Source organism: Peromyscus eremicus, chromosome 11, assembly GCF_949786415.1.
Source record: "Peromyscus eremicus chromosome 11, PerEre_H2_v1, whole genome shotgun sequence".
In the NCBI taxonomy this organism is placed as follows: Eukaryota; Metazoa; Chordata; class Mammalia; order Rodentia; family Cricetidae; genus Peromyscus; species Peromyscus eremicus.
Genome location: NC_081427.1, coordinates 74,905,035 through 74,918,989, shown reverse-complemented (window position 1 = coordinate 74,918,989; position 13,955 = coordinate 74,905,035). Strand labels below are relative to the sequence as shown.

Sequence of the window (13,955 nt, the reverse complement as noted above, 5' to 3'; positions counted from 1 at the left end):
ACAGTGCCTATGTTAATTATAAATGTCTGAACGTTTCCTGGAACTTTTTCTTCATAGCTTTTTATCGAGGACAGACTGCTGTTGGCGAGGAAAGTTGTGGATTGTGGACCTAAGCCTTTGATGTTTAGTCTCATTTTTGGAATGAAAATTAATAACGACTTTTCCAATTATCTGGATATGATGATACATTTCTATACCCTTAATCCTAAATAAGAAACTGAAACCAGCAATCTTTAATACTTTCTAAATAATATTTCATTCTCAAGATAGAAATTGGATGCAGTTTATTTGTTAGGTATTTAAGTAGGCCTTCAAGAATGAAATGGCTGTACAAAGTAGCACTTAGGTCTCCAGCTGGCATCTCTGTGTAGCACCTTAGCCCCTGAGCAGAAACACTGACATACTGGAAAAGACAGGTTGTATATGTCAATTAGAGCAGGTGGGGGACAAAAGACTTAAACTAGGAGAATCCAGTGGAGGCCACGTCTGGGTGGGTCTGAGACCTTAATTCAGAGCCATTAGAGAGCTAGAGTTTCAGTAGAACTGACAGTATGCACCATTCTGCTGTGACGTAGGGATCTTGTCCTATCATCTATCCAGATAGCACCTTATTTTCATTTAAGTACCAGCCTTCAGATGTATGGTGCACAGGAAGCAGCGGGGTGTGGGAGGACACGTACTGTTCTGCATGGACCTGGGCTCAGCCTTGAGGACTGGGCTAACTACCGTGGGAAATCAGCTCTGGGGCCTGATTTAGAAGCAGTCTTGCAAGAACATCCCTTGGTGAGAGAGGAAGTTCTCCATTTTAATTTTGAGTATTTTAAGCTTCTCCTCTAGTCAGGGGAATGTCTTTAAGGACTCATGATTTATTTGAAACTTTTAGCTAAATACCTTAAGTTTTGTGACTTCCAATTAGAGAAAGAAAAGGAAATAAATGTGCATAAGCCATATTCAAAGAATAGTTAGCTATTCCGTGGCTCATATGTTCTTACTAATCTTTTCTGCTCTTCAATTTTCTCATTGGAAGTTGTAAGACTGAACTAAGGACTCAAAGTAAAATGGCTCCTTTTGTTTGAAATAGATACTTTATTTCTTTAAAAACATAGTTTTCTCTTATATAAAAGTCAATGGACTATGAATTCCAACTTCTTTTTAAAGGCATCAACTTAAACCTGATTCTAACCCAAAGTTTCCGTATGATCTTTGGCTTTTCAGTCTGGGCAATTCGGAGGCTGTGCTCTGTATTTCATCAGTATCTCTGATTTCCCACTAGGTGCCAGAAATATCTTCCCAGACCTCTTAGAGGGGTGGCCAAATCACCCCTTGTTCTGTTTGAACCTGTGTTTAATAAATTTCAAACCCTTCAGTGAGGGCATTGAGCCAGTTATACAAACATATTTTTCATTGTGATTCTCTCCTATTCTGGTAATGATCATATTTTTCAAATGAGCATAGCTTTTTCCACCACTCAAAGAGACTTTTAAAGAATGAGAATATGAAAGTCTCCTTTATCTACCTTAGGCCAGATCTGAACATGGTGAGTAGTGTACACAGTGATTACTTCAAGCAAAATATTTTTGTGATGGAATTCTCCAATTTGAGATAATAGCCTAATTACGTGCATGCATGTTAAATAAGTAAATGTTTAAGAAGATAATTGTCTCATCTTTAAGACTCTCAGTGTTACTTTAGAAATTTGGAAGATAAGAAAGGAAAAATATATACTTCATATAAAAGATTGCAGGGTATTTGGGGAAATGGCTCAGTGGGTAAAGTGCTTGCAGAGAAGCATGAGGACAGGAGTTTGGATACCCAAAACTTACATAAAAAGCTGGGTGGACTTGGCTGCACATGTAATCCCAGCACGTGCAAGGTAGAAACAGGGAAGCCCCAAAGCAAACTGGCTGAAACAGCCAGCTCCAAGTCCATTGAGAGGCCCTTCCTCAATATATAAAGTGGGGAGCAGTCAAAGAAGCCACCATCATCAACCTCAGGCCACGCAAAAGTTAATGGTTTTTAAAAGACATAGAGCTATTCTGTGAAGCTCTGTTTATTAGACATCTGAGCTAAAGATGGGAGTTAGCTAAAACTTTTTGGTGAAAGAGTAATATACATTTATAAAATTTATGTATGTCTACTCTCTTTAAAAAATGAAAAATATAAATATGATTCTAGTTTTTTAAATGTAGGCTAAAATCTAATAAGTAGGATAAATCTTCTATACTCTCAGCAAAAAAGTGGTATTGTATTTCCAAGTCTGAGATTCATAAAAGGAAAACTTTAGGCCACAGCCTGACAATGAGACCTCAACCACTATGGAAAAATCTCCCCAACAGTCAGTTTCTGCAAACTGAAATGGAGGGTTAGGCTTGAGAGTGGATATAAGTTAAGAATCATGGTCGAGGAGGATTTCCTTCAGAAGTCTGTACCTTTCCAACCTTTTCACTTCCTCTCCCAGGCCTTAGGAAGGCATTAGGCTGTGGTACTTCTTTGTCAGCAGGACCCTGCTCCTCTCAGGGAAAAGAAACAAATGAACACTGTATGAGTATGTGCATGCACTAGCACAAAGGTGGAATTTATGTACTCCTTTGTTCAGTAATAGCATCCTTTTGACTCTTGCATTCCTCAGAAATAAAGGATTGAGATGTTGCATATATACCAAGTAGGGATGGCATTTGTACACCTGCTAAGTAAGCTTGATAAGTACCTATAAACATAGTAAATTAAGACATGTTCACAAAGGTAATGCATTTTAGAACTGGTAGAAATATAAGGGAAATAGAGAGTAACTATAGCAACCTTTCCCCCCCTCCCCCCGCCACCCAGATATTTATAGAGTAAATAATAAGTGGACACTTGGTTCTTCAGGAATTGGGACTAATTCAAAATAAAGAGACAAAGATCATTGAAACTGATGGCTAATAGAAGCTGTATGGATTATCTGATATTCAACAATCTTTCTAGCTCTACACAATCTTTTGAACCTCTGTGGAAAAAATGCGTCTCTTCAAGTTCTCATTCCTTGAGCAGTTAATTACTACATGATTACCATTGCCAGACAACAGACGTTAGTCCATTCTTAGCTTTCCTTCCTTTCATCTGGAGATGGTGGCTGCAAGACCATCTTAGCTTGAACTTCCCTATATGGCCTGAGTCAGGGGTGTCCTCGGCTCAGACAGGGATGACACAGGAATGCACTCACTAGCACATCTGTGGTTGTGACACGTGTGTAGAGCCAGTTAACTCTCTTTGTGATCATTCACAAAGAGAGGATGTATTTTTGAGCAGAATGGCTGTTGCAGAACGTGATGTCCCTTCCTACTTGCCTGCTATGTTACTAAGATCCAGTATGTTTTACATACCTACATATCCTTTTTATAACCATCACTAAACATGGTGGCAGCCCTGTAAACCAAAGATAAGAAAAGCTTCAGGTGCTGAGAAAGGAGGAGCAATTGATAGAAGATTCTAATTCCTTGACACAAGTTTACTGAGCACAGGAAGTATATCTGATTCAGACCCAGAGCATCAAAAGGAATCCTTGCTGATAGGCATTCTAGTCTCACCTAGTAGGGAAACTACTGAGCAAGGCCTCAGGAAAAAAAAAAAAAAAAAAAAAAAAAACCTGGCCAGATGTCTCTAATTCCAGCACTTGGGAGGGTAAAAGCAGGAAGACAGGAGTACAAGGCCTGCCTCGACTTCTATGAGTTGAAGACCAGCCTTGCTACATGAGACTCTGTCTCAAAAACAACTAGAAAGAAAACCATGCCTGCCCATTTCCGACTGTTGCTCAGAGCTCAGCTGGGGCAGGACTTGCAGTATGTCTTCTGGGGGCTGTTGACCCTGTTGCATAAACATGAGAGTGGATGAGGGAACCATGGGACATCAAGACACATCCCAAACTGCACTTATGCTTTGTGTTGCTAGTTATTATTCTTCAAAAGTACTATTCAAAAAAGTAAGAAATAATGATATGAAATGTGTATTAAGACAGCAAAAGATTGGATTGTGGAATATACCTCAGAGACCATTATATCATCTAGAAGCTGTTCAGCAGCGCTCATGTCTGAACAGGAGTGATACCCACACTTAAGGGTAGAAATGAAGAAAGACTGTGATGAGTTGTAAGCATGTCAGGTTGCTTGAACTATTTGGTCATTTAAATGCTATGAAGATGGATGATTGACTTGGACGACCAGTGAGGCAGAACTTCATAAGCACTGAAGTGTTTCTTTCTCTCTCACACCTTTTAGCTTGTCAAAATTCCCAAGAATGATCCCCTCAGTGAAGTCCACAACTTTAACTTCTACCTGTCAAACGTGGGGAAAGATAACCCTCAGGGCAGCTTTGACTGCATCCAGCAAACACTCTCCAGGTGAGTACTTCCCAGGACGTGCTAAAGGGGATGTCTCCCAGTTCAGAGTACTTGCTTTTAATTAACAAAATTAACTAGTCCCTCGATGTTTATTGATTTAATTACACAGCTCATTTATTTAAACATATTAACCACCTATCATATACTAGTAATTGTGTGTGTCGCTGGAGTATAATCACAAAAGTTATAAAATTCAAAAATACTATAAAATGAGTTTTTAAATTAAAATAAATTTTGAAGATTTTTTTTAAAATGTTTGTTGTATTTAAGTAAGGTTGTCTTACATTGTACCCAAGGCTTTCTGTAAAGATAAGGAGGAAAAATATGTATCCTGCATGCCTTCTTCCTACACCTCTGCTCTATCAAGTCTTCTTGCCTAGGGGGACTTCTTTTAGTTTTATTGAACAGCCTGCTGGACACTAGACATTTAACTCCAACAAAAAAAAAAAAAAATGTAAGAAAAAATTTAAGGTAAAATAAAAAAAAGGGCAAAAGACTAGATACCTCCCCGGGTGCCATGACCCCCTTACCGGCTTTGACTCAGGAAGCTATGAACCATTTGCTTGTTTTGCTGTGGTTGTCTGTGGTAAAGTGGGAACCTGTGAGCAGGAGTTTGTGTTCTGCCCCGATGAAGATGGAAGGTTGTGAGTATCAGTCCCCCAGTGTAAGGCTTTGACACTGGAGCACAGTATGAACACTGGTCCGTGTCTGTGGCTCATCCACATAGTACTTGAATCTGTAAGAACTGCCATGAGAAAGAAAGCTGAAACAGGAGACAAAGACACCTTCCTGAAAGTTCCAAGTTACTCTTTCCATGTGGTTTAAACTGCCTGAGTCCATATTGGTGTTGCTTTAAAACAACCTCCCCTAAAACTTGGGTATGAACTGTATACGTTATAGATTAGATAGCCTTTTACATTCCCTTCACTTTAGTATCTACTGGCTACATGTGGTTGTGATATTCAGTTGTTCAAAATTACATAAAACTTAAAATTTCATTGTTTACTCACACGAACATTTCACAATCTCAAAACGCACATGTGGTTACCACAGTTACATCAAAGATACAGGATATTTCTACCATTGCAGGAAGTTCCTGGATAGCATTGCAATAGACTGTGGAATCACCAACTCTCAGGGTCTTCATTTAACAGGTGACCTATCTGTAGTTATGTAACTATTAGCTTGTGGCTGAGCAAGATGAGGAGTTCTCCAGACGTCTAGCCCAGGGTTCCCTATGCAGCAGAGGCATACCAGTGTCTGACTATGGTGCTTGACTATATGATGATATGATTTTGTTTTCATGGCGATAAATTTCAGTTTATACCTATACCACATTGTTTTATAAAGTACCCTGGATTATACTGAAGGACTTGAATTGAACTTTATCCCCTGAGAAATCTTATGAAAAATTTGTTCTTCCTTCAAAACCATAGCACATCATAATCCTATGTTCTATCATAAAAGTAATATACATTTGGCTCAGTGGGTAAAAGTGCTGTCAGCAAGCCTGACCACCTGAGCTTCATCTCCAGGAGCCTGGTTAAGGAGAGAGCTGACTCCTACAAGTTCTTCTCTGACTTACACACACTGTGGCACGCATGCACCCACATGTGCACACACAAAATGAAAATTTTAATGTAAAACATATTTAAATAAGTAATGTGGGTTATTGTTACATGACATATGCCCTGTGTATTTGTTTGTATTGTACTTACTTAGAGAAAGATTTAAGGTTGATTATATGCAGAACTGTCCATGATGCAGCAAGAGAAGAAAAACAGAAAATTTTGTGAGAACATTCAAATACATTAGTGTTTTTTTTCCACCAGAAAACAAAAGCACTAAAAAATTTTAGTTCTCAGCTGGGTGTGATGGTACACACCTTTAATCCCATCACTTGGAAGTAGAGGCAGGCTGATCTTTGTGAGTTCCAGAACAGCCAGGGCTATGTAGAGAAACCCTGTCTCAAAAAACAAACAAACAAAAACCTTTTAATTCTCAGTCTGATAAGTAAGTTATCTGTCATCTAGCTCCATCTTTTCTAGTCTGGACTCTAGTAGTGCCACGTCTTCAAAGGCCCAGTCTTTCTCAGTACAGGCTGAGCTCTACATAGAAACTCAATAAATGGATATTTAGCAAATATTAACTGGTCTCCTTTGATTTCTCTCTACGCCTTCAAAACTTTCTCACATATAAAATGGAGGAAATCTCAAGTCAAAATTACCTTTCAGAGATTCCTTAAAGAATGTACTTATGCACAAGCTTATTAAAAATGTGCAAAGATATAGTGATGCCCTCTCAAGTGTGGAGAACAATGATCCAGGCCCAAGAGAAACAAAAGGAACACCTGTACGGGTGAACTGAAGTCTTCCCGTAACTAAGCTGAAAAACACAAGTAAAGAATTCTGTGGAGCAAAGTTTCCGACCTCCCCAGATGAGCACTGTTTAAGATCTGTAGTTCATCATGACTGATATTGAGTTCAGCTTATTCTCACCCTGTGTGTGTTCCTTTTTAAGAAATAGGGAGGGAGAGATGCTAAAACTCAGACTCCCTCACACCAGACTTTTACTTCATTAAGTCATTTTTTTTCCCCTCTCTTCCAGAAGTTAAACTTCCTTCCTGGTCCTCTTTGATTGGTTTATCAGTATTCAGAGATACTCAAGTCTTTGTTTTTTTTTTTAAAAAAAAAAGTAAGCAAGAAACAAAAACAACTTTCCTTTCATGCACTTCTTCACCCAGAGTCTGGCTTCTGTCCCCACCATTTCACTATAACTGCTCCCTTGAGTGGGCAGTGCCTCTCCTTGTCCCTAAAGCCAGTGCATACTTGTAGATGCTTTATAGTTCTCTGCTCTGGGCCACTTGACGACGCGTACCATTCCCTGCTTTGTGAAGCAGCTCCTTGAAGGAGGGACCACTTCTGCCTTGTCTTTGTCCTGGGTTTTGTTCTGCCCAATATTTATGAGATGAATTAACTGTTTTTAAAGAATAATATTTGTAAAGAGAGTTATTAGCAAAATTTACAAAATTTTAATCAACTTTTTAGTTTCCAATTCAGTTTGGAAATAGAGGAGCAGGAGTGCCAATTCTCATTACATATTTTCCCATTTGCTTTAAGGCTATGTAGTATTTTCTTTTAAATATTAGTTGTGACTTTACCATGATCTCTAAACAAATAATGACATAAACATTTTTAATAATCACTACATTTAAAAATTAATAGTGATTTTAGGATTGCAAAGTTATTCAAACTTACATGATACTTTAAAGCAAGGCCATTTCAAAGTCTTATGTTAATATCCAGGGTACTTCAGTGTTTTTTTTGTTTTTTGGGTTTTTTTTGTTTTGTTTTGTTTTGTTTTTAAGTGTTTCAGGAAGAACCACTTGCCCCAAATTTTTCAGTATTTGCTACGTAGAGATTTAAGGAAATGGTAAATACAGATTCTACAAATTTTAGCTGTACTACTAATACATTATTAGAAATAAAAAGAATCATGGGCAAGGTCTTACATTGTTCTTTCTAAAATATGTACATTGTTTTCTCTAAAAAAAGTAAGGTTTTAAGCATTTCTCAGGCAAGAAAGTTTAAAAACAGTTGACTAGTAAGTGAAAGTGGAACTACAGGGCTTGCTGGGGTCCTGCTCTCCGCTCCTGCACTGTGTTTAAAAGTTCAATTTGGTCTCCAGGAGCTCATTTTACTCATTCTGTTCAGGATGTTTTAAAAAAAAAATTAAGGTCATAAACATTTTAAATAATCATATTTTAAAATTAGCATCAGTTATTTTAGGATTGCTAACTTATTTAAGCTACCGATTTTAGGATAATAAAATTCTTGTTTGCCTTTATTGTGAAAACGATAGTCATCTCTAACAAAGCCACAATCTCACCTGACAGCTCTGGAGCCTCCCAGCTCAATTGCCTGGGATTTATACAAGATAAAATTACAGTGTGTGCAACAAATGACTCCTATCAGATGACCCGAGAAAGAATGACCCAGGCAGAGGAGGAATCCCGTAATCGAAGCACCAAAGTTATCAAACCCGGTGGACCATATGTAGGTTTGTATGGACATATTTCTCCTTCACACTGCTTGATTGGACTAATTCAGGATGGGTGTAGGTAAATACTGGTAATACTAAGAATGAAAACACAGAAATTAATTTTCAGGACATAAAAAAGTCATTTCTTTTTTCTTCAGGTTGCTGGTAAGTTGAACATATTTTAAAGTTTTATGACTTTTACAATTCTTGAACCTTCTGTTGGCTACTTATTATTACTTCACAATACTCATACTACATGAGGTTGTAACAGTGGTCTTTTGTGTTTTCTTTGTCATTGGATGATATGAGTTCAGTGATGGACAGTATGGTTCCTGTTTGTACTTTTACAGAGCTATTCTTATAATCAAAATCTATTAGACAAAAGTAAGTTGATATAACCTCCTTATTACAGATTTTGCTTGTGTTTTCAGAAGACTTTTACACAATTTTTATTGTAGAAGTATAAAGTGTGCTTCACAGACAAGCAGCAGGATGATGATTCTCTAGTTACAATTATGATCCCCATCCTCATGTATCCCTTAATTAAGACCCTAACCCACGCCCATTGTCTTTATCATCAACTCACTCAAATATGCATCAGATGGAAGGGAAGTAAGACCAGATCAGCAAGGTGAGTGTCTCTTTTGTGAGCAGTGTCCTGAACAGCATTAATAGATCAGTTCATAGTGATTAGCATGGACAGAATGATAGAGTAAAGATGAACTGTTCAAGTCCCTGGTCGGTTTTGTAACTCAAATCACCGAAGTGTGAATGATGAATAGATATTAATTTGGAAAAGTAAATGTTTCCAAAAACAGTTTCTTAATAGACCCAAATCCCTTATCAGCACCTTTCCAGGTTTGGTGTAACTCTGCTCTGGTTTTGTATTGCTGACCCAGCTATGTTACATTCAACGTTGAAAGCCTCCACCAGTGCCTTTAATAAGTGTCTTTGGAACAAAGCCAATGCTCCTGGGACTTGGTGCTCAGCTTAGATACATTTAGTTTGGTTTAACAACAATTCCTGGCTTCCCCAGGCATCTGTACCCACAGGACCCAGTACACTGACTTGTACGTTACCAACAATGAGATTTCTCACCTTCCCTTTCCTGTGGAGTGAAGTAACAATTCTCAGCCTTCTTTCTTCTCCTTTCTTCTTATTAAATAACTTAATTGGCTAAATTATTTTTCAATCCATAAGATATTCTTCCACTTAACATTTTAACTATAAAATGTGAATTATCTGTCACTAGTTTTAAAAGTGTTTTAATCTAATACTATCATTTTATAAACAATAAAGCAGTTACTGTAGGGACTCGAATCATCAGAATGATTTTTTTCCCCTACTATAACTAGCTGAGAACTCTTACCTAGATTTATTCTAAAGTTTGAAAATCAGCAAAGACTAATATACTTTTCCTATGATTGGTACTTAAATGTCCCTTGTGTTGGTGATGAATTTTGTATGTTTCGATAATGTGGGTACTGAGTCAGTTCATTTATAGTTTATACATCTAGCTTATAAGGTGGGTAGGCTGGCTGGCTGGCTTGCTTGTTTGCTTGCTTGCTTTCTTGCAAGAATCTCACACCATGGTCCAGGGTACTCTGGACTTTACTGTGTCAAACAGGCTGGCTTCAAATTTGCAAACCTCCTGCCTCATGACCTCTCAAGAGCTAGGATTACAGGCATGAGCCCCCATATCCAGTTCGTATGACAAACATTTCAGCATCTGGAATCCCTCCACTAGTGGTTCCAGAAATTTTAGAGTTTGCAAGTTTTCTTATAGGGATTATAATTTACATGTACTTTAGGAGTAACCTATCTTATCAAACCTAAAAACCTACTAAACTTATCAAAGTATAAATCTGAACAAAATGTTGTCTCCCTCATCTCATCAGAACCCTGCAGGTATCTCTGCCATCCTGTGTGTCCTCTTTTTCCTTTTCCTCCCAGTTTTGTCCTCAGTTCTTGACCACTCAGCTATCACAGTGCTCTTCTCTGATCTTAAGTCTCGTTCATTAACCTCCTCAGGCGTTTTCTCTGAGTCACATAACCCAGGCTCCTTTTAACTCTCCTTAATATGGCCTGTGTCACAACCTTTTAGTTATTTGTATTGTAATATCTGGACTGCCTCCAGTTCCTCACCTCAAAGTTGAGAACCAAATAGTACTGTTAGTCAAAGCCAGATCAACTCTAAAGACGCTAGGGTCCCATTGGACTTTCTTTTGTTTACTTTGAGTTTTACTCTACCTGGATAAGTTGCATTTGAGCTTTTTATCATCTGTTCTATACAACATGATCCTTCCCTGCTGAGCAGTTCAATTTGTATTTTCCTACTTTTTGTAATGCCTAGCTCATTCAGTTCTTTAAAATGTTAGTCAATCAACCTGTAGTACTAATATTACCCAGTACTTATTGGGTGTTCATTATATACAATGTATATGTGAGTACTTTGTATGTAGTTCCTCATCTTAATCTCATGATTATTCTATGAAGTAGGTTATGACTATCTCCCCATTTTACACATCAAGTTGTCGGGCTCAGAAAAAAATAATAATGATATAGGCATGAACTCATAAACAAGTTGTGTTCTCATTCTTAAATACTTAGCTTATAATTGACTGTACCATGTAAAATGACACCAGACGCTCACCTATGCCAGCCTAAGGTACCTGCAGAACAAGGTTCCTTTCAGTGGTGTGAGCCTGGGTGGAGGCAGACTAGAGTCCTGCTGGTCTTGCTGTGGTGTGGTGTGGCATAGTGCCAGGCTGGGCCTCTGCCAGCTGAGCTAGGCCACAAGCCAAGCTTAAGGGATGAAGTCTGCACTACGGGTCACCTGCCTAGTTTTCTGGGCTGTGAGCTTCTGAAACTTTCCTGTGGGGAACAGAGCAAACCCTGTTTATCTGGAGAGGAACTAGGGATGCGTTTACTTAGACAGCATGATGGCAACTTGTTTTGTAACACTTCCACTTCTGCTCTTGATGTTTATATCAGTAGTGAACATTATCATATTTTTCATAAGGAAAAGTCCCTAATCCCCACCACTTTGTTCCCTAATATGCTAAATCTACCTCTTGACTCCTATCTAAAATCTGGAATTTCATTAAACTACCAGTCTTTGTATATATTGATACTTATGCAGGTGTATAAAATAACCCAGCAGCTCTAATATCTATGATTCTCTCCTTATTTTTTCCATCTTCCTTATTTTTGATGAGTTAGCATATATCTGAGTGATGGAACTAGTCACTGACTACCTTAATTTTCTCAGATATTAGATGAGGAATATCTGAATGAGAGATCATCTGAGATCTGTTGTAGTTCTGATATTTTTGTGCCTGTTGGAGACCTGTGTGTGTGCATGTACTGAAACTTTGAAAAAGTACCACAGGTGCCCAATGGTACTAGCAGAGACCATTGTATAGATTATATAATGAACCAGAGTCCAAGCCATCCTTCCTACCCTGCGATAGTATCTGCAGCCTTGGGTCTTTGTTGCTAAAGGTGCTGGCCAGTTTCCAGAAGTCAAGCAGAAAAACAATTACAGAAGATGGCTATAGTTGCTAATTTCTTTCTGATAGCCTGTGTTAACATTTTTCTTTCACATTGCTGACTCAGAGCCATTGGCTGAAGGATAATTTTACCATCTAGTATTAAATGGAGGAACCAGAGATGGACTTATAAATGTAACAGTGACTCAGATACAGTCCCAGATTAGCCAACTCTGTTGGTACCACTGCTGCTGTATATAAAAGAGCCTGGGGAATTGATTAGCAGTTGAGTCTGGGAAGAGAATTAGGTTTTCCCACAGGCTTTATTAAAAAGGGCCTTTCTGAGGCAAATATTAAAAATAAAAATACACCTGCCTCCTTTGAACCTAATGTCTTTCCTCTTTACTTTCTTTTTCTTTAGCATCACAATCCTATTACTGTTTACATGACCAGGTTTTCTTCATCTGTTGCCTCTCTTTCCTTAGTCTTGGGTCTCCTTCCTGATTGAATAGGCACAAAAGGCTTGGAGAGACTGAAGCAAGTGATGTTTAAATGTAATTCAGTGCCAGTGTTGTTGGGTTATTCTTTCAATCATTTGGAAGGAATGGTCACCCAACGACCAGACGACTGCAGGAATGGTGACGGTGGAACATTGAGAGCAGTTATCAGGGGGCCCAGCACCAGGCCTCAGTTAAGACCTTGCCCTCATCAGAAGCCATTTTCCTCTCCAACATCATACTCGTTTCCCTCTTCCGGGCAAAGGTAGCCTCCTTGGTTTTCTTTGAGCTTCCTTCTGGGAGGGTGAGATCAAACCGAGCAATCCCTGGGAGCCATTTTGAGAGCAAGGGTCTGAGATAGATCAGATAGAAACAGAGTGACAGGCTGAGTGACTTCTGAGTGACAGCTTGGTTGAGTTAAGCAGGTTCTTTTCTACAGGAATTGATGGAAGTGTGGAATTTAGGGTAGTTCCTAAATTTTCATGACACTAACCCTATTTTTTCCCCAGACATTTCTGTTGAATGGTCAAAGAATGTGACATTAATACTGTCACAGCTGAGAAGTGATAGACTAGAGGGTTTGCATTGTAGATTTCTGGGTGTCTTTGGACTGCAGTCTGGCAATGTGGGAAAGTACAGACTGTGTTGACTCCTGCCTCTCTGCTTGCTGGCTTGCTGTCGTTTGCAGTCCTTAGTACTGACTCATTCTGCTGGTGGAAAGCAGCCATGGCCTTGCCCTCACAGAGCTTACAGCCCAACATGAAACAACAGGAAGGCATTAGGCATTTGTTCATAAATCCTTTCCCACGAAGAGGTACAAGTGAGGAGATTTGGGTGTAACCACAGACCTTCCCACCTTGCTAAGTAAGCACTTTACTATTTTGAGCATCTCCCACTGAAAAACTCAGATTTCTCAACTGTGAAATGGAAATAAGGCTCACCTTGAAGAAATTACTGGCATGAATCTCTTAGCATACATAGCCTTCCCTTCACTACACCATAATTGGTACATGATAAGCATTAGTCCTTTTCCATCTGATCCAGCTTTTTCTAAATTATAAAATATATAGAAAACAGCTTTAAGTCTATCTCTTAAAACTTTATATAACTAGTTGTTGTTTTTTTTTATCATGAGGCAGTATCCCTTTAGTGTTGTGTTCCTTAACTGTACAGTAATTTAATCTGATACTTACCATCACTTATGTCCAAATTGCAAAGAAGTGTACCGACTGACTGAAGTTTCCCAGAAATGAAGTAGGATGGTATCTAAGTTTTGTCTGGGCCCAGCTGAACAGAAACACTAATAAGCAGAGTCCCCGAAGCCAGTTTATCTCTAGACCCAGCTCGTGAAAATTGCTTTTCTTGTTAGTCTTCTTCCTAGTGCAGTCCCCGTTTGATGCATCGTTTCCAGTTCTCCCCTCTCCTTAACAGAGGGAACGGAGTTGGACATAATGTGTAGTAAGTGAGCTAAGAGATTCTACTTCCGAAACAGTGAAAAGGGATTATATACTACTTTCTGTCCCTTGCTAAAGAACAGTTACTAGAGGCTGA

General features: G+C 38.7%; 1 protein-coding gene across 1 annotated transcript in view; it reads left to right on the top strand.

Moving 5' to 3' along the window:
* The window catches only part of Ell2 (elongation factor for RNA polymerase II 2), a 66,199-nt gene that overhangs the window by 34,416 nt on the left and 17,828 nt on the right, over positions 1-13,955 (top strand). Inside the window, exons 3-4 of the mRNA XM_059276594.1 lie at positions 4,254-4,375; positions 8,271-8,434. Of these exons, the coding sequence (XP_059132577.1) occupies positions 4,254-4,375; positions 8,271-8,434 (286 nt within the window). The remainder of the gene's footprint in view (positions 1-4,253; positions 4,376-8,270; positions 8,435-13,955) is intronic.